The sequence below is a fragment of the Phocoena phocoena genome, chromosome 18 (genome assembly GCF_963924675.1).
Source record: "Phocoena phocoena chromosome 18, mPhoPho1.1, whole genome shotgun sequence".
Classification (NCBI taxonomy): domain Eukaryota; kingdom Metazoa; phylum Chordata; class Mammalia; order Artiodactyla; family Phocoenidae; genus Phocoena; species Phocoena phocoena.
The window spans coordinates 17,809,582-17,834,661 of record NC_089236.1 but is presented as its reverse complement, the minus strand read 5'-3'; the positions used below and the strand labels follow the sequence as shown (position 1 = coordinate 17,834,661).

At 41.0% G+C, this 25,080-nt stretch overlaps 1 protein-coding gene across 1 annotated transcript in view; it reads right to left on the bottom strand.

Moving 5' to 3' along the window:
- KPNA3 (karyopherin subunit alpha 3) overlaps positions 1–24,161 on the bottom strand; it is an 86,091-nt gene extending 61,930 nt beyond the window's left edge. The window contains exon 1 of the mRNA XM_065896206.1: positions 24,069–24,161. Within this exon, the coding sequence (XP_065752278.1) occupies positions 24,069–24,137 (69 nt within the window). The 5' untranslated portion in view covers positions 24,138–24,161. The remainder of the gene's footprint in view (positions 1–24,068) is intronic.
- Positions 24,162–25,080: the final 919 nt, after the last annotated feature.

The following is a 25,080-nucleotide window of genomic DNA, read 5'->3' as shown; positions in this document are numbered from 1 at the left end:
GAGGAACAAAGTTAGAAGATTTACATCAGCTGATTTCAAGACTTACTATAAAGTTCCAGCAATAGACAGTGAGGTAATGGCATAAGGATAGACACATAGATCAATAAAACTGAATGGAGTTCAGAAATAGATCCATACCTATACGATCAACTGATTTTCAACAAAAGTACCAAAGTTATTCAATGAGTGCTGGAAAAACATCAACCCCTATCTAAGAGTATATCAAATATTAATTCAAAATGAATTATAGGGCTTCCCTGGTGGCGCAGTGGTTGAGAGTCTGCCTGCCGATGCAGGGGACATGGGTTCGTGCCCCGGTCCGGGAGGATCCCACATGCTGCGGAGCGGCTGGGCCCGTGAGCCATGACCGCTGAGCCTGCGTGTCCGGAGCCTGTGCTCTGCAATGGGAGAGGCCACAACAGTTAGAGGCCCACGTACCACAAAACAAAAAAACAAAACAAAACAAAACAAAAAAAATGAATTATAAACCTAAATGTAACAGGAGAAACTAACAAATTTCAGAAGGAAACACAGGAGAAAAACGTAAATTAAAACCATAACAAGACACCACTATACACTCACTAAAATGACAACAATTTAAAGGACTGCCAATACTGGTGAGGATGTGGAGCAACTGGAACTCACATACTGCTGATATGAATGTAAAATACTACAACCACTTTGGAAATGAGTTTCAAAGTTTCCTATAAATTTAAAGACATACTTAACATATAACCAAGCCATTTTACTCCCAGGTCTTTATCCAAAGAAAACACACACACACAGACTTGTAAACAAATATCATAGCAGTTTTACTCATAAGTGTGCAAAACTGGAAAAGAACCCAAATATCCAATAACAAGTGAATGGATAAACAAATTGTGATATATTCATACAATGGAATATGGGTTGGCAATTTAAAAGAATTAACTCCAAGTAAACAAACCAAATTTTTTTTTTGTTTGTTAGTTCTGGGTTTGTTTTTTTTTTTTTTAATTAACCACTTGATTTATTTTTATTTTTTAAAGGTGCTTTTGGAATTGCCTTGTAGATATTAAAACCAATTCATGATGTGCAAATCCAGAGTACGGTATTTGGAAATGCCAGGAGGAAGTTGTGGGGAAGGAATTTTATGTCCAATAGACCGTGTATCAGTTTTATCCATAAAGGGACTATAAATCATTTGGAACTGTCAAAATGAGTGCCTCTTGTGGTTGTGAGACCCTCATTGATGGGAGAAACTTGATGATCATCTGGCAGAGACGTTAAGAGAAGAATTGGGGAGTGTTGTGTGAAATGAAGGAAAACCATCCTTTAGCATTTTGGAATATAAATATGTTGGGTTGGCCAAAAAGTTCGTTCAGGTTTTTCTGTAACAGTGGACAGGAAAAAACGAACGAACTTTTTGGCCAACCCAATATCTCAGTATTAAGTCGCACTTGAGAAGAAGTCTGATTTACAAAACGATATTAATGTTATATTAAACAAACAAAAAAGCCAGACACAAAGGAGTATGTATTGTGATTACATTATATAAAACTGTTGAAAAGGCAAACTAGTCTATAATGTCAGAAAGCAAACTAGTATTTGCCTGCAGCTGGGGGAAAAGGAGGACTGACTGCAAAGGGACATGGGGAGGGGGGGCTTCCCTGGTGGCACAGTGGTTTAGGAATCCACCTGCCAATGCAGGAGACACGGGTTCAAGCCCTGGTCCGGGAAGATCCCACATGCCGCAGGGCAACTGAGCTCGTGCGCCACAACTACTGAAGCCCGCACGCCTAGAGCCCATGCTCTGCAACAAGCTACCGCAATGAGAAGCCTGCGCACCACAACGAAGGGTGGCCGCTGCTCGACACAACTAGAGAAAGCCGGCGTGCAGCAATGAAGACCCAAAACAGCCAAAAATTAATTAATTGATTTTTTTAAAAAAAGGTACATGGGGGAACTTTTGAGGGGGACAGAAATATTCTACATCTTGATTGTGATGGTGCTTACAAGGGAGTAATTATTTGTCAAAACTCATCAAGCTAAACACTTAAAATGGATAAATATACCTAAGTAAAGTTTATTAAAAGCAGTTGTTACTTGCAGGAAGAGAGGTGGCAGGTGTGGGTGACATGTGTCATTTTCTCCTTTGAATTTATATTATCAATATGTGTATTACCCCTGTAATTTAAAATCAGTTCATTACTGAGAAGTACTCAAATTATTTAAAACCCTTCCTAAATTAAATTGCCTCAAAGATTTACTTTTCTATAATATATAATTACCAATAACAGTCTAATTTTTTTCTCCTAGTAATACTATATTGTGCACTGGATCTGTGTTTCTTATCACCACTGTAGCAGTTGATAAATATTCCCTGTAATTCAAAAACTTTATAAGCCGTCAATAACTAACCCATAACACTGTTATAAATAAATAAAACTTACAATAATGTTTATATGACACTTAATGCTGTGCTTATTTATTTTATATAAAGTGATTTTATTTACAGTACTGTTATATAGCCAAAATGACATTACTGAAGTCTACTAGGCAGAGGAACTGAAAAAGAAGTGTAGGAAGGTGCTGAGTCCTTCTTCAGATCCTATAATACCAAGACACCAGGTATCTTCTACTTCACTAACAAAAACCACAACAAACAAACAAACAAAAAGTAACCATATTCCGAAAGTCTGTAGCACCAAAACTATCCCTTTGCTACCACCATCTCAGTCCCCTTCACTAAGAAGAAAGCTGGGACTCCTATTTCTCCTCTTCAGTACAACGGGGGTGGGGGGGAGGTGGGAGGAGGGTATTTCAAGCCATACTAGCCCCCCAAATCTACAGCTATATCCTGAACTCAACAGTTGGCAGCATTCACAACTAGGGCACTCCTGTAACATCTAGGCCTGGGTGTCCAGATGCCTGGTTTCTTCTGCGTTATAAACTCAGAACTTATAAACTAAGTTTGTCTTCTACTTCTCCCTTTTCTGCCTCTTGCTGGGAGGGGCCTTTGGACTTCCTTTCAAGGCTGTTCCTTCTGTAAGCAAATTTGCCCAACTTCCCTTCCTCCCAAGTACCTGTTCTGCTGAGAGGAGTATAGTTTTCTCAGAAATAGGTCCAGTACCTACTATGTTTACCAGAAGAAAAGCATACAGAGGAATATTTTGGTCACATTATATTTAAAGTGTAGTCATGACCACAAACATCATATCCTCACTTAATGCCATCATGTTCACAAATACAAATCTGAGAATTAAAAAACCTGGTAGGGCCCCCTAATCACTGCATGGAGCTAATGTCTAGTTTACTAGAAGATTCTGTCTGCACTGGTACCTAATACAATTTATCCAGAATGTGTTCTTATTATGAAAATATTCTAGCTGTTTTTCACAAAAGCTAAACAATATACTAAAGAACTTATTACCAGAAGAGAAGTATGAAGTAATCTGAAATAGCGCTTCCCAGCCTCTTTCACATCATAGTGCATGCACATACATACATACACACACACACACACACAAATATTTGTACAGCACACTGAGATTAAGGGACAAGACTGCAAGGGCTCCACCACTCAGATCCCTGGCTGGCCACCCCTAGGGCAACACATGAGATGAGAAACACTGATCTAACAGACCCTCGTGCTAATGCTCTGGGTCACTGCAGCAAACCAGAGGGAAGGTCATTGATACACTGTCATCAAGAAATTAGCTTAATAAAAAAATTGTTTCTGCTATACATATATCAAACCTACAATTCTTGTTCAAACCATGAAACATTCCCAGTTCATGTAATCTCCACTATAAAGCTCTGTCAAATCTTTAAGGCCAGTCCCTACTCTATGTTCCCAAACCACCTTTACTTTTATTAAACAATCACAATCTCTCTTATAGTTACCTATAGCTGTATTTATTTGTTAGATTAAATACCCCTTGAAGGCAGAGATCTTGTTTCATTCATTTTTATTTCCCTCTACTCCACAATAACAAAAAAAAAGGTACTTTGAACAGCTAATGTTAAATCTAAATTTGCGTTGTCATGTTCACCGACAATGCTGTTTGAACTTTACCACAATCATTGTACAGACCATGTACTTTCTCCCTCTCTATTCCAAAATTTGATTTAGCTCAACACTCTCAAATATTCCACTTTCCCAAAGTTTCAGAGGATACACAAAAATGTTAGTTTGCATTAGCCCCACGTTCACAAAACTTAGAAAACAAAAGAAAATGTCCAGCCATTATAGAACTCTAACATCCAAGTATCAACTCCTTTATTCCAATCAAAAACAATGTTCCTAGAATTCAGCACAAAACTGAAAACACTGCTGCTACCAGCCACAGTCCATAACAGTAACTTTAAATTGTCCAAGGGGATTAAGGAAGCATTTTAAATCACTGTCACCCCCACCGAAGGATTTTAGGCAACGAGAATTTATTCTCATACAAGAATAAATCTGCATTTTATCATTAAACAGTATGAGGGCCTTAACTGGGAATTACCAGTTTATAACCTTTCTCCCCAAAATTTGTGAATATATCTGAATGTTAAAATTTTCTTATTTAGAATCATGATTTGTATTTTCATCTTCTCTTCCCCTTTAAAATATGTAATTTTTAATAGTAAGTAGAATAAATAGAAGTATAACTAAGAAGTGAATAATTAACTAATATGAATTAGTACACAAATTAATGTCATGCAGCACCATTCCCCAAATATTCTATCTACTGCCTATGTTTTTGTTTAAAACACCAGTTGCTAAAGTTATGAAAAATTTTTACAAAGTTAAGAAAAAAAGCCTCAATAAATGTCCCTAATTATACATTATTCTAAAACCAAGATACATATATATGATATTCATGGAACTAGATTCAAATTAACAAAATTAGTTCAAATTTACAAAGACACTCTGCTACACAGATTAATATCGTGTAACATCTAGCTGCTAGGTTGTTTATCATCTATGTATGCATCTCTATCGTCTATATATATAGCCCAATACTTAGTTAACATGATCATCCTTTTCATGCTACCTACTTTTTTCTTGCACATTTGAATTTTGAGAGGAACATGTAGATGTACTACACAATGTAATTATTTCCATGTCTGTCCAGCTACCTTCCTCCATACTCTCTCTGTTCAGCTTTCTACCTCTGTCTCTCTACTGTTATCTTAAATAAAGAAAAATGACTACAGTGTCTACCTGAATACCCTCTGAAAACATCACAAAGATGTTTGGAAAACTGGATATTTACCTTCGCAATTCTAAGATAGGGAATGCAAAGAAAGAGTATACACTATTTCAACAAAGGAAGGGTCTGTAACACAAATTCACTGCTGTCCCACTTTGTCTCTCTATAATTTAACGCTTCTACATTTAATAAGAAAACTTATTGTTGTGTTTTTTTAGTCAAGGTATAATAAACTGGAATACATCAAGCTGTTTCAGAGACACAAAGTGTTTTAACATCTTTCTTACAAAGTACAGCATTTATTAGCGTCATCTTCATTTCAAACAGGCTTTATTTTCATAAAGTCTCCTCATTCTATAATAATTTGTATACCATCTTAGGAAGTTACAAATTAACTACCTGTTATCATCAACTATTTTGAGAGAGACAGGATTATTCTTTTACTTCTTTCTTAGTTGGAGAGAGGAAAAAATTATTTAAAATATTAATTTCCTATGTCACATCCCAACCCCAAACAACTGACCGAGAAGGTTCCTTTTGGTCTATAAATGTGCAGTATAATAGTGGGTATTTTTACTTTGAAATTTCATATCAAAAGTGTGTTTTTAACTGGGTATTTAATGACATGACAATTACTGGTCTGGGTTTTCGTTTAAGTATAATAATATCATATGTCTGACCTCAATATTGTGATTTATAATATGAAATATACAGTTGGTGTTTGTCCACTGTTCCTGGTACAGAGGTCCTAAAACTCTTGGGATTTCCTAAGTGTAGAGCACAGTGAAGGTGTCTTTTGTTATGTTAATGAGGCAACTTTGGGATCACCTCAGGCAACCTAAGGTTGGGGGCTGGATGCCAGACCTGTGATGAGAGGGTTGGAACTTTTAGCCCCACCCCCCAAACTCGGGGGAGGGTAGAGGGGCTAGAGATTGAGTTCCACCACCAATGGCCCACAATTTAATCAATCATGCCTCCATAAAAACTCGGAAGGTGAGGGTCTGAACAGCTTCCAGGTTGGTGAACACGCGGAGATGCTGGAGACTGGTGCACTCTGAGAGAACATGAAAGGTCTGCTCCTTTCCCCCATACCTTGCCCTATGCACCTCTTCCATTTGGCTGTTTCTGAGTTGTATCTTTTCATAATAAACTGATAATCTAGTAAGCAAAATGTTTCTCTGGGTTCTGTGAGCCAAAGTAACCTAACACAAGGAGGTTTATGGCCAGTTGATCAAAGGCAGGCAGGGGTGGGGGTGGGGAGCAGTCTTGTAGGACTGAACCCTTAACCCATGGAATCTGACGCTATCTCCAGGTAGGTGGCATCAGAATTTAGCTGAACTGTAGGAAACCCAGCTGGTGTCGGAGAACTGCTTGGTATGGGGAAAAAAATCCACACACTGGAATTGTTGTCAGAATCAGACTTACCTTTTAGACATACATGTTAAAATACTGATATATAAAACAGGATATCTGGAATTTGCTTCAAATATTCCAGGGAAGGGTAACAGTGGGTAGGAAAAGAAATGAAACAAGACTGGCCAAAAATTATAACTATTTTAAAATGGTATACAGAAGTTCCATGTATTATTCTACCACTGTATGTTTCAAAGTTTTCTAAAATATTGCTTTTCTTTTTAAGTGTGCTGTGTTACCCAAGTACTAGAATCAGAAAACCTGGTTATCAACTAGGTGAGTGGACAATATTCATTATTTCTCTACGCCCTCAGTTTCTACCATCTGTGAGAAAAAGGGTTTGGACTAAAGTTCTGCATCTTGCTAGTTCAATCTTTTAATGATTCAAGTGAGTATGATTTCTACACTTTATATTTGGCTTAACAATTCTAACTATAATCCATGATGCTTTCATAGCTAAATTTGATGCAATGAACTGAAAACTGTTCAAAGCCATTACCAAAATAACACTATAGTACTGTCAGTCTGCTTGGATTCTAAGGGCCAACTGTATTACATACACCTTTCTTTTTTTTTTGGTGGTATGCGGGCCTCTCACTGCTATGGCCTCTCCCGTTGCGGAGCACAGGCTCCGGACGCGCAGGCTCAGCGGCCATGGCTCACGGGCCCAGCCGCTCCGCGGCATGTGGGATCTTCCCAGACCGGGGCACGAACCCATGTCCCCTGCATCGGCAGGCGGACTCTCAACCACTGCGCCACCAGGGAAGCCCCATACACCATTTTTAAAGGGACTTGAGCATCCACAGATTTTGGTATCCAAGGGGGCTCCTGGAACCAATTCCCCACCAATACCAAGGGATGACTGTACTTATCTCAGCTTGGCCTTCATTCCTAGATATTTTGCATTCCCCCAAACACCTTTTCTTCAAGTATTACCTCTCTTAGACTCTTTATTCTCTGGAGATAACTTTGTCAGAGAAAATAGAAGCCATCAGGCATCATCTGTTCCAGTTTCCATACCCTACTGCAGCCCATCCTTACTTCTATCTCTATTTCTTCCAAGTCCTTTCCAACTGAGGCCCCTTTAAAACCTAACCACAACATATATCTCTTACTTTTCATCTGTAACAGCTCCCCAGTATTCCAGGCTCAATCATTTATTCCTTTACTAGCCAGGTCCTTAAGTCTGTTTTGCTCCAGTTTCTTCACAAACAGCAGTCAATCCCATACTTCTCAACGACCGAGAAACAACAAAAATAATTCTTTTAAGCATACTTCCTCCTCAAGCTAACTTGTGGTCCCTCCTTCCCATGAGTACCAAATTTTTAAACTGAGTTTCTACTGACTGGTTCCATCTACCACCTCAACTCTGACTCACTCCTCACCCTATTATAACCTAGCTCCCAGCCTCCACCACTCTCTGAGTTTTCCATTTAATCACCAGCCCCCAACCACAATGAATGGCTTATTTCAGGTCCTCATCATACCTCTCCTCTGCAGCATTTAATGCTGCAACTGTTATCCCTTTTTCAGGAAACTCTTCTCCCCTAAAGTTCTTTTTTAATTTAATTTAATTTTATTATATTATTATTATTTTTTGGCTGCATTGGGTCTTCATTGCTGCGCGCGGGCTTTCTCTAGTTGCCACGAGTGGGGGGCTACTCTTCGTTGTGGTGCGCAGGCTTCTCACTGTGGTGGCTTCTCTTGTTGCAGAGCACAGGCTCTAGGCGCGCTGACTCAGTAGTCGTGGTGCCGGGCTTAGTTGCTCCGCAGCATGTGGGATCTTCCCGGACCAGGGATCGAACCCGTGTCCCCTGCATTGGCAGGCAGACTCCCAACCACTGCACCACCAGGGAAGTTCCTCCCCTAAAGTTCTGATGCGACTCTTTGCTGTAAGCTTCCTACAGACTCATTCTTCAGTGGCACTCACTAGTCCTCTAAAATGATGTGGTTCCTGGGGTTCTTTCCTCCTAGTCCTCTTTTCTTCTTACCCCTACGAGCCCTTATCCATATTCTCTTAAACGCTCTAATCACTGTTTAAACTATTTTCCAAACCTTCACCACTGGTCACATCATCCTAGAACAGGGGTAGGCAAAATAGGGCCTGTGAGCCAAATCTAGCCCTCCACCTGATTTTTTAAATAAGCTTTGTTTCCCTATTGTGTTTGCTGCTTTCATGCTCAGAGCAGAGTTGAACAGTTGTAACATAAACTGTACAGCCCTCAAAGCCTAAAATATTATGTCTCTTTACAGAGAACGTTTGCTAACCTCTGTTCTAGAAGGTAAAACATACCAAGTAAATAGTTCTCATAACTTCCTGCCTTTGGCTCCCAATGCCAGTGCTATTAGTCAGACCATCCATCTCTAAGACCCCTGAGAATTTTCTAACTGTTCCTCCCAAACTCTCTTCCCACCCTCACCAGTCTATCTCCTACAGTACAACCAAAGCAATAGTTCTCAATGCACAAAACCCACTTCCCAATTTAAAATCTTGCCCACAGTAAAGCTTGTTCACAATCTGGCCCCAGCCTATCTTTTCCAACTTTCTAATCACTCTACCTGTAAGAAATACTGAATGAATTTAGTTTCCCAGAGCATATGATGCTGTCTCTTACTTCCAGGCCCACCCAAGATTTACTACCAAAGAAATAACTACACATTCTTCTAGCTTCAGCTTAGGCACAATCATCTCCACGAAGCCTTTTCTGACTCACCCACGCTCTTTCCCTATGTGCCCACTGTACTCGCTACATAATTCCATTATAGTAATTATTTGTTTGCTTTTACATCATTTCCAGACTAGTCTTCCTTGAGCAGGGATCCTGAGGCAAAGTAGGAGAATGGTTATTCAGGGCACAGGATTTTAAAGCAGGAAATCTAGGACTGAATGCCAGTTTCGCCTATACGTTCTTAACGAATTATTGACCACGGTATTTTTGCAGAAACTAACTCCTGTGGCCAGCGATTTGTTCTGTAAGTGAATACTGAAACACCCATGTTTGAGTAAATATCAACAACTTTTTGCAACTTTGCAAACAACTTTTTTGCAACAACTTTGTACATGTCTTACTAAAGCATTCTAATACTTCGTTAGAGTGTGATAGGCAGGCACCTAATACTTCATTAGAGTGTGATAGCAGGCACCTCTGTGCAGGGGAACAGAACATCTATTACAACATACCGTGTTTCACTGCACTGTCCCCTGGAAGAACAGACTCTACACTTTCTGACAGCATTTTTTTTTTTTAGTCCTGTGGATATTATTTCCTCTAAAATATGTTCTTTTATTTTACCTGATAGTCGACAAGGTGGATCTTTGTAGGGGGCTCTTTTGCATTTATTTATTTATTTTTAAATATTTACTTATGTATTTATTTGGTTGCGCTGGCTCCTTAGTCGCAGCACGTGGGCTCCTTAGTTGTGGCTCCAGGGCTCCTTAGTTGCGGCATGCGAACTTAGTTGCAGCATGCATGTGGGATCTAGTTCCCTGACCAGGGATCGAACCCAGGTCCCCTGCATTGGGAGCAGGAGTCCCATCCACTGCACCATCAGGCAAGTCCCAGTGGGGGGTTCTTTTAGAAATGCCACAAGAAGGACCAGGTGTGGGACTACCACTACATTCACCAGAACAGTCAGTTACCCATTCTCTAGCTATTGCTAACAAAAATTGCTTGTAAGTCACTTTATTCTGTGCATTAAGGCTACAATAAATTTTAAACGCATTGAATAAACCACAATTGCTCAGATAGAAACCCACTTTCTTATACCATTTTCGAGTTTTCTGGAGGATATTGAAGTTTGCCAGATATTGATCAGATTGATCAACTCCTTTCATACATTTATTATACCCTAATACAGAAGTGGGCTTAGTTATCTGATGGCCAGTCCTTCTGTTTTCCTTTCCTGTAGATGCTACGGAGGCGTCAGGAATAGTTGTCACCATGTGGACTAGCCTCATCTTTCCATATAAGAATAATCACTTCTCCCTTCCGTAAGAATGTCATTTCTCCCCTCTGTAGATTTTTAGATTTCTCCTTCAACTGGTTTGGTAGACCACCATTCTCTTTTATAGTCTACAAACACTGCTTTTATTTTTCAACAATATTTCAGATGTGGACATACTATTGTAATAACTGTCTTGCTAAATATGGTGCCACGAACCAAGATAAGATTGTAGGACCGATAATACTGCTTCTTGCAGTTTCTTTCCTTCAACTGTGTAAATCTCAAGGTTGCATATATATCCAGTTTCACTTTTGCTAACCATCCTGACCAAAATTCCACATTTTTTAAGTTTTCCCGTATTACAGGCTTTGAATCTGAGTCATCCTCTCCACTTTATCATTGCCTCCTCAAGTGACAGCTCTTCTTTGGGTATATAAATCGATTGAAATTTTGGTAGAAAATAATCCAGAAGAGGCTTAACTTTTGAAATTCTGCCTGCAGAAGTGGAGTTTCCGAGTTATCATTAAAGTGAAGAAATGTCATTACTTGTTTGAACCTTCTTCTTGTCATAATCTTTGGAAAGATAGGTGTTTCAAGTAAGGGATCAGTCAGGATATTCTTTCCAGTGTGACTTTATCTGTCCCATCAAAATTATTAATCCAAGAAACTTCTTCATTTCACTATTGGTTACATCAGTTCATTGTAAAGCCTTATCATACTTTTTATATGATTTTTCATTCTGTTGGTGATACACGTTTGTTTGGGAAGTGACCAACTCAACAAAGTCATTATCAAAAATTAATTCTGTTACTTCACTAACACTTTCAGGGTTATTACATTCAATAGTTACACCTAGGGGCTTCGCAGGTGGCGCAGTGGTTGAGAGTCCGCCTGCCGATGCAGGGGACACAGGTTCGTGCCCCGGTCCGGGAAGATCCCACATGCCGCGGAGTGCCTGGGCCCGCGAGCCATGGCCGCTGAGCCTGCGCTCCGCATCGGAAGAGGCCACAACAGTGAGAGGCCCACGTACCGCAAAAAAAAAAAAAAAAAAAAAGCTATACCTGACACTCCTATTAAAGTCTTCCAATTTTCGTGAAATGTCGTCTTCAATCCACTCTTCTGTAGAAACAAAGGAGCATTCTCCAGCACCATGAGTTTCATTTTCACTTGCCATATCAGAATCAATCACTAAGGTTTTTTTTGTCTTTTTTCATCTAATATTCACATTGTCTGAATCAGAACTATACTCTGAAGAACTATCATCTTCTGAGACACCAGTATATATGTTGCTCAGACAATCAGAGAAAGTACCTGCATAAAATTCACCTGAAAAATTCTTCACTCAAAATTTCGCGATGCATCATTTTTGAAAATTGCATTTATAATATACACAAGGTTGGGACAAAAACCTAACGGAGCAAACTGTGAATGATAACAACAATCATTAAGTTGTGTAATGAACCTTGATCAATTTTAAGTTCTAAAAACTATGCATGGTGACGTTAATTGTATCACTCTCTAAACAGGTTTTGGTACATCTCCAGTTGATGAAGTTAGGGTAACAAAAGACGTGTTAATACATCTCCAGTCAATAAATTGTTAAGCAAATTACTTAACTCATTTTCTTCATCTGTATAATGGCAAATTTGTAAGGATTATTTAAGATTATTCTTATAAGCAGAGTACCTTGTACATAGTAAGTGCTCAACAATCATTGATTATTGATAATCATTGATTATCATTATTTTCATTGTTTTATCCCCCACACTTAGTTCAGAATTCAGATAACTTCTGAGCAAAATAACTGAAGCAAGCTAGTTCTGCACACATTATTTTCAGCTGCATACTGAATATTTCCATTTGAACAACGTTTGGCTCCCAAAACTTGTTATCCTTACTCCAAACTGTTTCAGTTAGAGTACCCAATCTGTTAATTTGCCCAGGACTTTCCTGGTCTGAACACTGAAAAGTCCTGTGTCCTGAGAATTCGCTCAGTCCTAACCAAACCAGGACAGTCTTCACCTTAAATTAGAGATATGTTGCAAACAATAAAACAGATTGGAGTTAATTTAAGATACAAGGGGAAGCAGGGAGACAGGAGAATTACTGGAAAAATACAGCACAATTCAAAGAACCAAAGGAAAAGCTAAAGAATCTATGAAAAAATCAGGATGAAAGCAACTCCAAAGATCTAGGTGGCAGAAATTAATGGAAGATTTCTTCACAGTACTTCTGCCAGGATGAATCACTTAGGTCCCAGTATCAGCTCACTCAAGATTTAAATGCCAGGGGACAGCATCTGATGGGCCTATTTTGTACTATCCAGAAAAAGTGAAGCACTTTAATTAACCAAAAAAAGCAGGAGCATTTAGATGAAAAATTCCACCAAGAGGTATCCAATGGAAGAAGAGTAGCTTCCAAAGGCGAAATGAGAATGCTGTTTCCAAAAGAAAGGGGAACAGATAAAAGATCACCATATCAACTGTTGCTTGAACATGCTATACTTTCAACACTCCATGATTTAGTCACTGTTATTCATGTTATTTTTCTTTCTGTCTTGGCAAACTCCTCCTTCAAGACCTAGCTCAAGGGTGATCTTCTGCATAACCTTACTCAATTCCCCCAGATTTAGTCACTCCCTTTCTACATGCTATCATAGTACTTTGCAAATTATGTACCTATATCACAGAACTATCATACTGCACATTAAGCATATGCTTAGATATCGGTCTCTCCCACCAAACTGAACTTCCCTAGGGCAAGGACAGCATTATTCGTATTTACAGTCTTTGGAATTAACAATGCCTCCCTGGCACATAGCAAATGCTACGTAAGTGTTTAATAAATCTGTTATCTAAGTCACTAGAATAAAAACTATATGAAGCAACAAACTAAAAGGAAAGAAAGGAGCTACTACAGGTAAACATGCTGATAATATCAAAGAAAAAGCTGACAGACTAAGAGCAAGGGAATGACAGGCGAAAAAATTATGAAGAGCAAAAACTCCATAAGCACAGAAATTAAGGCCAAAATTCTGACAAACCTAAGAACTTGAAGGCATCACTTACATAAGAGCAAAAAGTAATAGCCATATGCATAACGATGATTCTCAAGAACCAAGAAAATAAATTATATTCTACTTAAGAAGGCAGAGACATGCATAGGACATTTTTAGAAACACTGGCATTTCAAAATAAAAGAAAATTTGGTATGTAAACAAATAAACTTATAACCCAGAAAACTCAACAGTTCAGAATGATTAATTCCAAGTTAATATAGTCATGACTCATTTTACCATGTTTTAATTGTTAATGTTCGTATCCTAAGCTGTGGCAAATTTTTTCTTAATGGCAAAATGACGAAGTATAGCTACATCCTCCTTACATATTTAATACTGCTCTACTTTGAAGGTAAAGGAATAGAGACTTGGAAATGAGAATATAGCCAAACCTTATGCTAAGAAAACAAAAAGTCAACTTAGGAATGCTATCAGTCATGGAAAGAGAATATCACTGACTTTGAAGTTAAGATTTTCTAGATACACTTTCTAACTCCTTTACTGGATCCCAAGAAGTCAGGTGACTTTTTCACTTCAAATGTTATTCAAGTCTTTATCATATTTCACCCAAACAACTAAAATTCATTTCACCAAATATGGTAACTCTGACATCATGACATTAAACTACTCTTTATCATCTGAACCGCCTGATCAGTCTAACATCCATATTGGGATATATTCTGAAGCACACAGCATCACCAATTGAAGGTTTATTTAAAGCAAAAATACTTAAAGATAATTAAGCCTTTCAAACTAACCTCCAGTTTACAGAAAATTCAGAGGGTCGTAAGAAATAGGAGGAACAAGTTAAGCAACACCACAAAGAGAAAGACATATCCAGTAATTAGGACAGTCTGATAGGTTGAACCATGTGAAACTGCTGAGATTTGGCTGTTTTGAACCTCAAAAATGGCAATTTCATGTGGTTTGACTTAATATAAGGAAACTGGGGCTTCCCTGGTGGCGCAGTGGTTGAGAGTCCGCCTGTCGATGCAGGGGACACGGGTTCGTGCCCCGGTCCGGGAAGATCCCACATGCCGCGGAGCGGCTGGGCCCGTGAGCCATGGCTGCTGAGCCTCCGTGTCCGGAGCCTGTGCTCCACAACGGGAGAGGCCACAACAGTGAGAGGCCCGTGTACAGCAAAATATATATATATATGTATATAAGGAAACTGACCTGATTTCTTCTTCACCAAATTAACAGCATTTTTTAAATGGTGGGGAAAAACAGCAGAAAGGTGGAAGCAACCCAAGGATCCATCAGTGGATAAATGGATAAGCAAAATGTGGTATATCCATACAATGGAATATTATTCAGTCATAAAAAGGAAGGAAATTTTGACACACACTGCAACATGGATGAACCTTGAAGATATTATGCTAAGTGAAATAAAGTCAGTCACAAAAGGAGAAACACTGTATGATTCTACTTACGTGATGTTCCTAGAAGAGTCAAATTCATAAGGACAGAAAGAAAAGAGGTTGCCAGGGGCTGGGGAGAGTAGAAATGTACTTAGTTTAATGGGGACAGAGTTTCAGTTGGGGAAGATGAAAAAGTTCTGGAGACAGACAGTGGGAATGGTTACACAATGATGTGCATGTATTTAATGCCACAGAATGGTACACTTAAAAAGGTTAAAATGGTACATTTTATATTATGTATACTTTACCACAATAAAAAACATGGTGGTCCTAGAGAAATGGAAATAAAAACAAAACTAAACAAATGGAACCTAATGAAACTTAAAAGCTTTTGTACAGCAAAGGAAACCATAAACAAGATGAAAAGACAACCCTCAGAACGAAAGAAAATATTTGCAAACAAAGCAACCGACAAAGGATTAATCTGCAAAACATACAAGCAGCTCATGCAGCTCAATATCAAAAAAACAAACCCAATACAAAAATGGGCAGAAAATCTAAACAGACATTTCTCCAAAGAAAATATACAGATTGCCAACAAACACATGAAAGGATGCTCAACATCACTTATCATTAGAGAAATGCAAATCAAAACTACAATCACCCCACACCAGTCAGAATGGCCATCATCAAAAAATCTACAAACAACCTAGAAAATGGTACAGATGAACAAGTATGCAGGGCAGAAATAGAGACACAGGTGTAGAGAACAAACGTATGGACACCAAGGGGGGAAAGTGGCAGGGATTGGGGTGGTGGTGGTGGTGGGATGAACTGGGAGATTGGGATTGCCATGTATGCACTAATATGTATAAAATAGATAACTAATAAGAACCTGCTGTATAAAAAAATAAATAAAATTCAAAAAAAAATCTACAAACAATAAATGCTGAAGAGGGTGTGGAAAAAAGGGAACCCTCTTGCACTTTTGGTGGGAATGTAAACTGATACAGCCACTATGGAGAACAGCAGGGAGGTTCCTTAAAAAACTAAAAACAGAACTACCATATGACCCAGCAATCCCACTACTGGGCATGTATCCTGAGAAAACCATAATTCAAAGAGTCATGTACCACAATGTTCACTGCAGCACTATTTACAATAGCTAGGACATGGAAGCAACCTAGGTGCCCATCGACAGATGAATGGATAAAGAAGATGTGGCACATATATACAATGGAATATTACTCAGCCATAAAAAGAAACGAAATTGAGTTACTTGTAGTGAGGTGGATGGACCTAGAGTCTGTCATACAGAGTGAAGGAAGTCAGAAAAGAAAAAAATACTGTATGCTAACACATACATATGGAATCTAAAAAAAAAAAAAAAAACGTTCTCATGAACCTAGGGGCAGGACAGGAATAAAGACACCGACGTAGAGAATGGACTTGAGGACACAGGGAGGGGGAAGGGTAAGCTGGGACGAAGTTAGAGAGTGGCATGGACTTATAAACACTACCAAAGGTAAAATAGATAGCTAGCGGGAAGCAGCTGCATAGCACACAGAGATCAGCTCGGTGCTTTGTGACCACCTAGAGGGTGTGATAGAGAGGGTGGGAGGGAGACGCAAGAGGGAGGGGATATGGGGATATATGTATACATATAGCTGATTCACTCTGTTATACAGCAGAAACTAACACAACAATGTAAAGCAGTTATACTCCAATAAAGATGTTAAAAAAAAAACCATGGTGGGAGGAGTCTCTTAAAGGAGCCTTAAGAAACATAACCAAATGTGATCAGATCTTGTGTAATCATGGTTCTAACAACCAAAAGTTAAAAAAAAAGTTAAAGGACAACTGGGGAAATTTAAATGTAGATTACATTAGCTATTATTAGGAAATGATTAATTGTGTCAGGGTGATGTGGTATTTATTTAAGAATGCACTCTTATTTTTTAGAGAAGTATGTAAGTCTTCGGGAGTTAATTGTCATGACTGACATATAAGAAAATTTTAAAAATTATTTCTCTATAAATGTGTCTTAATCTCCCAATATTTTACCTATCATAATAAAAAGTTTGGACTTGATTTGGGAAGCAGTAAAAAAAAAACAAACAAAAAGGCACCGAAAGAGTAGAAGTTTCAGTTAAAAAGCATATTTTAGGAAAATTATTGTGCTGGTGGTACTTACAATGAAGGTACTTATTTAAGAAATATTTTAGTGCTTATTTTGCTCTGCCACTGTACTAAGAACTAGGTAATGGAGGTACATATAGGAGAAACAGATAAAACATAATAAAAATATATTATCTAACCACAGTGAGGGAAGAAAGTTTCCTAACAACCCGGGGGGGTGAGGGGAGATTCAGAAAGATTTCTCAGAAGAGCTAAATCCAGAGGTGAGTATTTAAGAGGGGTAGGAATTAACCAGGCAACAGGAGGCAGGGAAGGATATTCCAGTCAGCAGGATAACCCTGAGAATAGAAACAGAATTGGCAAGCAGGGGAGGGCCAGATTCCAGATTATGTATAAGCATATAAGAAGTTCAGTGTTGCTAGAGCTTAAAGGTGTGGGGATGGGGGGTGGGGGACAGACACAGAACCTTGAAAAATAACCAGGTATCAGGCTCACTAAAACATCTCATGAACTGGAGGAAGAACACCACTTTGGAGGCAACTTTTAAACTGCTAGATGATAAGTAATAAGGCTGAAAGTAGGCTGGAGGCAGTGGAATAGAGAGGCAGGGCCCAAATCCAGAGACAGCACAGAGATTCAAGCTACATGACTGGCATCTGACTGAATGTGGAAGATGAGGAAGGAGTCCAAGAAACCTCTCAAATTTCAAGTTCAGGTCACAGTGAGAGTGATGATGCCATAAACAGAAAAAAGAAAAAACAAAGGCTTTAAACACTTTGAGCTTGAGAAGCTGATGTGATGCTCATGTGATTAATTTCCAGCAGATGATTAAAACAGATTTATGTTCCCCACACTGAAATGACCGTTAAAACTAAGGGAACTGCTAATGTGGGTAAGAAAAAGCCAATAGAGAAGTGAGTTGTGGACAGAATCCCAAGGCATGCCTATAATCAATGGGAAGAAAGAAGAGCCAGCAAAGCCAACCAAAGAAGAGTAATCAATGAGGCAGAAGGACCAGGAAAGATTATATGTCCAGATAGTGAATTTGAGAGAAGATAATTATAAGTGTACCTGCTATATGACGTATAGATTCCTGAAAAACTTCATGTTCTGCAAAATTAGGAAGAAAGAGGGAAATATATCAAGACGGTTGGAGCAATAAGCACCTTTAAGACAGAACATATGGTTAATTGGAGCCAAGAAGCATACTCCTGGGCTTGCTATTTTCAACTGTTTCTGTACTTCAACTACTTGTGTTCAACTGCTGCTACTTGGGAGGGCTAAATAGTTAATGTGCTGGTAAAAATCAAATATCAACCAACATGAATTCTGTATGAACTAACATCATTCCTCTTTATCATTCAAGCAAGAATTAGTTTATGTTACATAAATACATTATAGCAGAACAGATTGTCAAAGGAGGGTTGTAGGCAACGGTATCGATGCCATAAAGTCAATAACAAAAGAAATTATTAATATTTTAGAATAATACTGTACCTTTCACTCCCAAGTACATTATCTAGTCTCTTTTAAAGAGTATTTATTAAATTTTATATACTGGTCACTAAATGACCCACGGTCCCTACCATGAGTGGGCTTCTTGACAGACCACATACTTTAACAGTTGCAATACACACACAGAATTTGTTGTACATCACAGCAACCTATCCCAAAGAGGTAAAGGAAAACTCACTTAGAAAAAAACAGAGAGAAGGGAAAAAATAGGGACTGATTGTAGTATGTTATTAGTCAGGAAAGGCCCTGTGGAGAATTTCTGAAGGGTTTTTTTGTGTGTGTGGTACGCGGGCCTCTCACTGCTGTGGCCCCTCCCGTTGCAGAGCACAGGCTCCGGGGTGCACAGGCTCAGCGGCCATGGCTCACGGGACCAGCCGCTCCGCGGCATGTGGGATCTTCCCAGACTGGGGCACGAACCCGTGTCCCCTGCATCGGCAGGCGGACTCTCAACCACTGCGCCACCAGGGAAGCCTCTGAAGGTTTTTTTGAACTATAATGACATGGTATGGCAGAACTGCAATCTTGGTGTTCCAGAGATATATGAAGGAGTATGAGTGAAGAAAGAGTTTGCCAGAGTGAGCCCCACCAAACAGACAGCAAAAGAAGGCATTCAGGAGAACAGCATATATAAAGGCATGGGAAGGAAACGTATTGGTTACAGCCCCATCTCAAGTACTTTATCATGGATAGCAATAGAAAATATATAGGAAATATAAGAAAAGCAGTAGGTGAGGTAGAAAAGGCAGACTTTTTTTTTTTTTTTTTTGCTGTACACGGGCCTCTCACTGTTGTGGCCTCTCCCGTTGCAGAGCACAGGCTCCGGACGCGCAGGCTCAGCGGCCATGACTCACGGGCCCAGCCGCTCCACGGCATGTGGGATCCTCCCGGACCGGGATACGAACCCGTGTCTCCTGCATCGGCAGGCGGACTCTCAACCACTGCGCCACCAGGGAAGCCCAAGGCAGACCTTTTTATGAAATTATGTGAGGCATGCTAAGGACCTTTAATTTTATCCTGAATGCAATGGATGATGTGCCAGGGAAGTAACACAAAAAGGTTTCAGAAAGATCAATCCATAAGTTCACTGGGGAGGGAAGATACAGGGAAACCAGGTGCACTATCACACCTGTATAGGAGACAGGGATAGGGGCCTAAACTAGGGCAGGGTGGTAAGGTTGGTAACAAAGGTAAAAATATGAGGGCTCATCAGATGACTAACACAGAAAAGTGAAGGAAGGGAAGAAGGGAGTCAAAGTCAAGGATAAGGTTTGAAGCTTGAACAGTTAGGTAGTATTTCTTACCAACAAAGGTTCCAGAGAGAGAAGCAAGTTTGGTAGTGCTAGATGAATTTACAAATGAGAAGATATTTATTTATTATCCCTAGCATTAGAAATTGAAGCCTAAAGTTTAAGTGTTAAGGCCAAAGATATGGGTTCTTATTTTTCAGTGAAACCAATGAACTGGCTTCTTACTAACAAGTAAACTTTGCAAAAGTGAAAAAACAGAAGGCAAATAAATCAAATGATGAATAGGATGACAAAAGTTTTTATTTGCAAGGTTTTATATCAAAATAGGAATTTCCCTGATATAGTCAAGATTTATTAAATATTTTCCCCATTAATTAACCTTCAGATGTGCATCCATACAAGCCAAGTCTTAGGCTCCACTCAGTGAAGAGACAGTAAAGCACAGTGAGCACGAGTTCTGGCTTTAGTGTCATGCTGCTGCACTTTAAGTCTAGGCTCTGCCACTTAAACCACCTAGGACTTGGGGCTAGTAAGTTCAGAACCGCAGGCTTCAAGTTTCCTTGGAAGTATTTGTGGATAATAATACATACATACTTCATAGGACTGTGAAGACTAGATAAGTAATCCATATAAAGTACTTGGTACAGGTTGACTGTAAACATTCAGTAAGTGTTAAGAATTTTCAAATAATTATTAGTTGTCACTGATGAAAATGTCATGTCATATCTTTGAAGTGTACAGGAGCAAGAAAAACTTGACCTGGATGGCAGTTACCTGCATGTTTGATTTTTAAGTATTTACTAAATGGAACTATGTATTTCCTAGTTGTAGCTACAAAATCCATTCACCCTACCCAAGCCTTGAACTGCTGTCCATGATAATTACTCCCTCCCCTACCTCCATCTATAAACCTCAGGATAAGCGTTATCCCTTTTCTCTCCTGTGAGCTTCACACAGAAGAGGAAGAGAACAAGGGAAGAGGAGGAGGTTCAAATCCTCATTCCATGTTAGGACCATCCCCGATCTCAATTTTGGGGAAAATTCCTCCTTACATATGGGATAACAGTACCATTCCTCCAGAATTAATTCTAGATATTACTGCCAGTCACCTCTTTCCCATTCCTGTAATCATGCTACACCTCCTAACTCTACTCTAGAATAAATTCCTTCAGATCTCTATATCAAGAAGTTTCCAAGCAACTCTTTACCACAAAAATATTCTCAGACCACCACAAGCCACCTGGAAATCTCATCTCTTCACTCCTTAATCTAATCTCTTCTTTTTCACCTGGATCTTTATTCACTAATTTCTCACGTGCCCTGTTCAAGTTTAGTCCATACTTTCTATAAAATTCACCAACCTTTCTTCTATGAAGCTATTCCCAACTGAATGACTATGAAATTACTTTCTTCCTGAACCCTCTCCCTACTCACAATTCCCTAGCGTAACCCCACACTTTTATTTTCTTTAGAAAATATGTATTTTATTCTTGCACCTAGCATCTTATTTGTGTATCAGCTGGCTATACAATTTATAATATCTTTTATCTAGCCTATGTGTGAAAAAGTAGGAATGCTATCTCATCAAAGTACATCTCACTGTTTTTGAAATAGCCTGATAATCACTGCTATTTAGTCACAGAGCTAAGCTGCAACGTAAGTTTCTAGTGTAATATAGTTTCTAAAATGGGTAAGACTAAACTAGATACGGTGTCTAGTCTCAGTTATACCAAATTCTACAATAAAATCACTTGATCAGATTTGACCCCAGTTCATCCTTGAGTCACATTTCTAGCATCCCTCTCTCTCAGCAGTCCTACTACAGCAGTAACTGAAGAGTCCTACATTCTCAGGACTCTTCAATTACCACTCCCTGATGTCTGGAATGCCCCTTCCTTGCTCTCTCCCTCTCCCAGGCCAACTTTCTTTCATCCAGGACCAGCTCACTCTCATTCATCCACTAGGAATCAACCAGAACATCTCCCTTGACTGCTCAGCTCCAAGTCAGGATTTTCTCACACATTCTCAGAATACACTTACTGATGTATTGCATTGTACTTATCAGTTTACTTTCCTACACTCCTACAGAACTGTCAAGGTAAACTCCTTGAAGTACAGACTGAACAATGTTAGAGACCCAATAGACAATTAATGAATGAATGCTCATACCCACTCCATGACCTACACACAGTCTTGAGTTTCCTCATCTAAAGTACTTTCCTCCTGTAAAGTGTGGATAATGCTAAACCTAGCTCATAAAGTTGTCACAGGATTAAAAGAGGCATCATGAAGCTCTTACTATAGTGTCTGACACATGGAACTACCATTTGAATGTCTGCTATTTCATGCCTTAGTTACCCTCCTGAATCCTGGGAATTGTAATGTCACCAATATTTTCAGGCTGAAAGGCTTAGCAAGCATGCATCCAGAAGGCACTGGTTACATTCTGATTATCAGCAGATATTTACTGTGTGCCTATTATGTGCAGAAGTCCTTACTATGTATCACTGAGCTGCCAGAAACAATAGGGGCAAAAAATAAGACAAAAACTTGTACCAGTATCCAAGAGAGGAAAGACTGTTAATTAGTTCTTCCATACAAACAATACAGGTATTTTTTCAAACTACATTAACTTTTGTTTTATAATAGGGGTTAGCTTCAAGAACAAATACTGATGGGCAAAATTCAAACTTAACTCCTATCATCAAGTGGACCAAAAACAAGAGGCAGTTACAAAATTTCTTGTTGCTATTCCTAGGTTTCACTTTTGCTTATAAGTATCAATATTTCTCACAAAAGAAATTTAACCACGACCAGGACAGAGATAGATGAACTTTATTTGTCTCAATCAAATGGGAATTCCATAGTATTTCCTAATTGGTATGTAATTTTATAGCTCCAAAAAATGGCCTGTGTTTTCTCTATTTTTCTACAAAACAGAACGCTGACTGGCATTATTTTCCCTCACCACCTTCTCTCTTTAGGACAGGATAAAATGCACACTTCTTAGTCACAAGGGCCCCTTAGCAAGAATGACAAAACTGCAAATCATTGTCACCTAGTATTAGAAGAGGAGGCTGTGGACTTGAAACACTTTCCCCCTAACATATCCAGAGGTGAGAGTCCCAGTGAAGTTTGTGCATTAAACTACACTGCTTTTGGTAGCTGCAGAGAGACCTCTAGCGCTGCCTGGATAAGCCGAGTTTGCAAATAGTACCTGCTAATGTCACCTTAATGAGACAATGGCAACACGCAGAGTAGCAACAGTGACCACGATGAATGTTTACAGTTTTGCAATCACTTGGAAATTCTACCAGTTTGGAGCAAGAAATATATACAAGGCCGTATGAACGTACGTATCCAATTTATTTCAGTAAAACGTGTCAAAGAAATGATCACCCTATGCACACCCCCCACTACAAAAAAGGCTCAGAAAACAGGTCCTGTGCGCGGAGATCGGAACAACGTCTCTTCCAACGCCTCCACACAATAGACGGTAAACTATTGTCCACCTTCAGCTTGCTCCAAATGCCAGCAATAAGGAGAGTATGAGCTGGAAAAGCTCAGCACGACTGCTCCAGAGAACCGCACCGGAATATTAGAAAACGGTCCTGGCGCATCCTACCCTCCCCCATCCACCACCCTCCGACAAGTCAGTTACCCGGCTGGTCCCCACCCCCCTCTGCGGGCCGCCACCGCCCGCCTGGGCCCGGCTCGCAGAAGGTAGGCGCGGGGACCGGCAGAGTCGCGGCTCCATGTGCTGCAGCGCGGGAGGCACTGAGGGGGCTGCGCCGGGCGGAAGGCTGCATGGGGAGCGGGCGTGAGCCGCGGCCGCCCCCTCGGTGGGGCGGTCGACAGATCCGGGCGGCAGCATCCCCGGCCCGCGAGGCCCCGGCCCGCGGACCCCGCCTCAGCTCCACACCTCTTCCTCGCCGACAGCAGGCCGCGCCCGCGTGACGGGGCCGAAAACCCCGGTATTTCCAGGTCTCTGCGCCGGCAGCTCCGGGGGGCGGCTGCAGCCCGGCCCGCGTCCCGCCGCCCGCTCCGCCCAGCCCCTAGCCGCGATGACGAGAGGCGGCGGCCAACTCCGACCCACCGCGAGCCGGCAAGAACCAGCCCGGCGCCGGCCCCCCGCCCCTCCCTGCCGCCTCGGGGCCGGCGCGGCCAGGCGGGCGAGCCGGGCGGGCCCCAGCCGCGGAAACACACTCACCTCTACATCTCGGCCCTTATTCTTAAAGCTCTTGATGCGGTGGTTCTCTAAGCCGGGGTTCTCGGCCATGGCTGTGCGCTGCTCCGGCGGCGGCTACTCCGGCGGCTGCGGCGGCGAGTCTCGGCGCGGGAGGGGGAGGTGGGGGAGGGCCGGAGGGAAGGGAGGGGGAGGGGGAGAGGAGAGCACGTTCCGTGACGCCTCCGAGCGCGAGGTGGCAGCAGCGCCGGGGGAGGCTCAGGCGGACAGACGGGAGGGGCGGGGCGGGAACAGCGCTGAGGAACCGCGGGCGCCTGGAGAGCCTTGAGTCACGTGACGCAGGCGGCCTCCGGCCTGGATGCTAGCCGCCTGGATGTGCCCGATGGTTCTCGGGATGACCCCCGCCAACGCCCGCCCCCCAGCAAGGACTCCCCACAACCCCTCGGAGCTGCAAGTCATGCGCCAGCAATGGAGCCAGACTTACCCGCTTTTACTGCCCCCGAGACGCGGAGCTGCGGCAGGAAACTACAGTTCCCAGCATGCCATTCTTCGGCGGGGATAACTCTCCCGAACCAGGAGAATGTCGGGAACCCCAAGCGCGCGGCTTTCTGCGCGCTGCGCTTTGAGCGCCTGGGCGCGAGGCTCCGCCCCCAAGGCCGCCTCTGGGCGGGGCGGGGCGGGAGGAGCTTCCCCGGAGTTGGTACTTTGCGCCCCATTGACAGGGAGGGGGCGGGGCTTCCTGGGAGGCGCACCTCTCTCCCCGTAGCCTAGAAAATTAGAAACGAATCCATGGTTCGTGCTTTGTTCCCTTGCTTCTTTGGGTCGAGGTGGGGGTGGGGGTGGTGGGGTGGGGGGAGTCTCCTGAAATAGCAGCCACCCTCATTCGCTGTTCCCTTGCTCTGCTTTGGTTTTATAATTAGCATTTATTTCCACCCGACATGTACCTATGTATGTATGTGATATATGTGTTTATGTGTGTGTGTTACCTGGCTTACTTCATCGTAATTAGCTCAGTTAAAGTAGGGACATTGGTAGG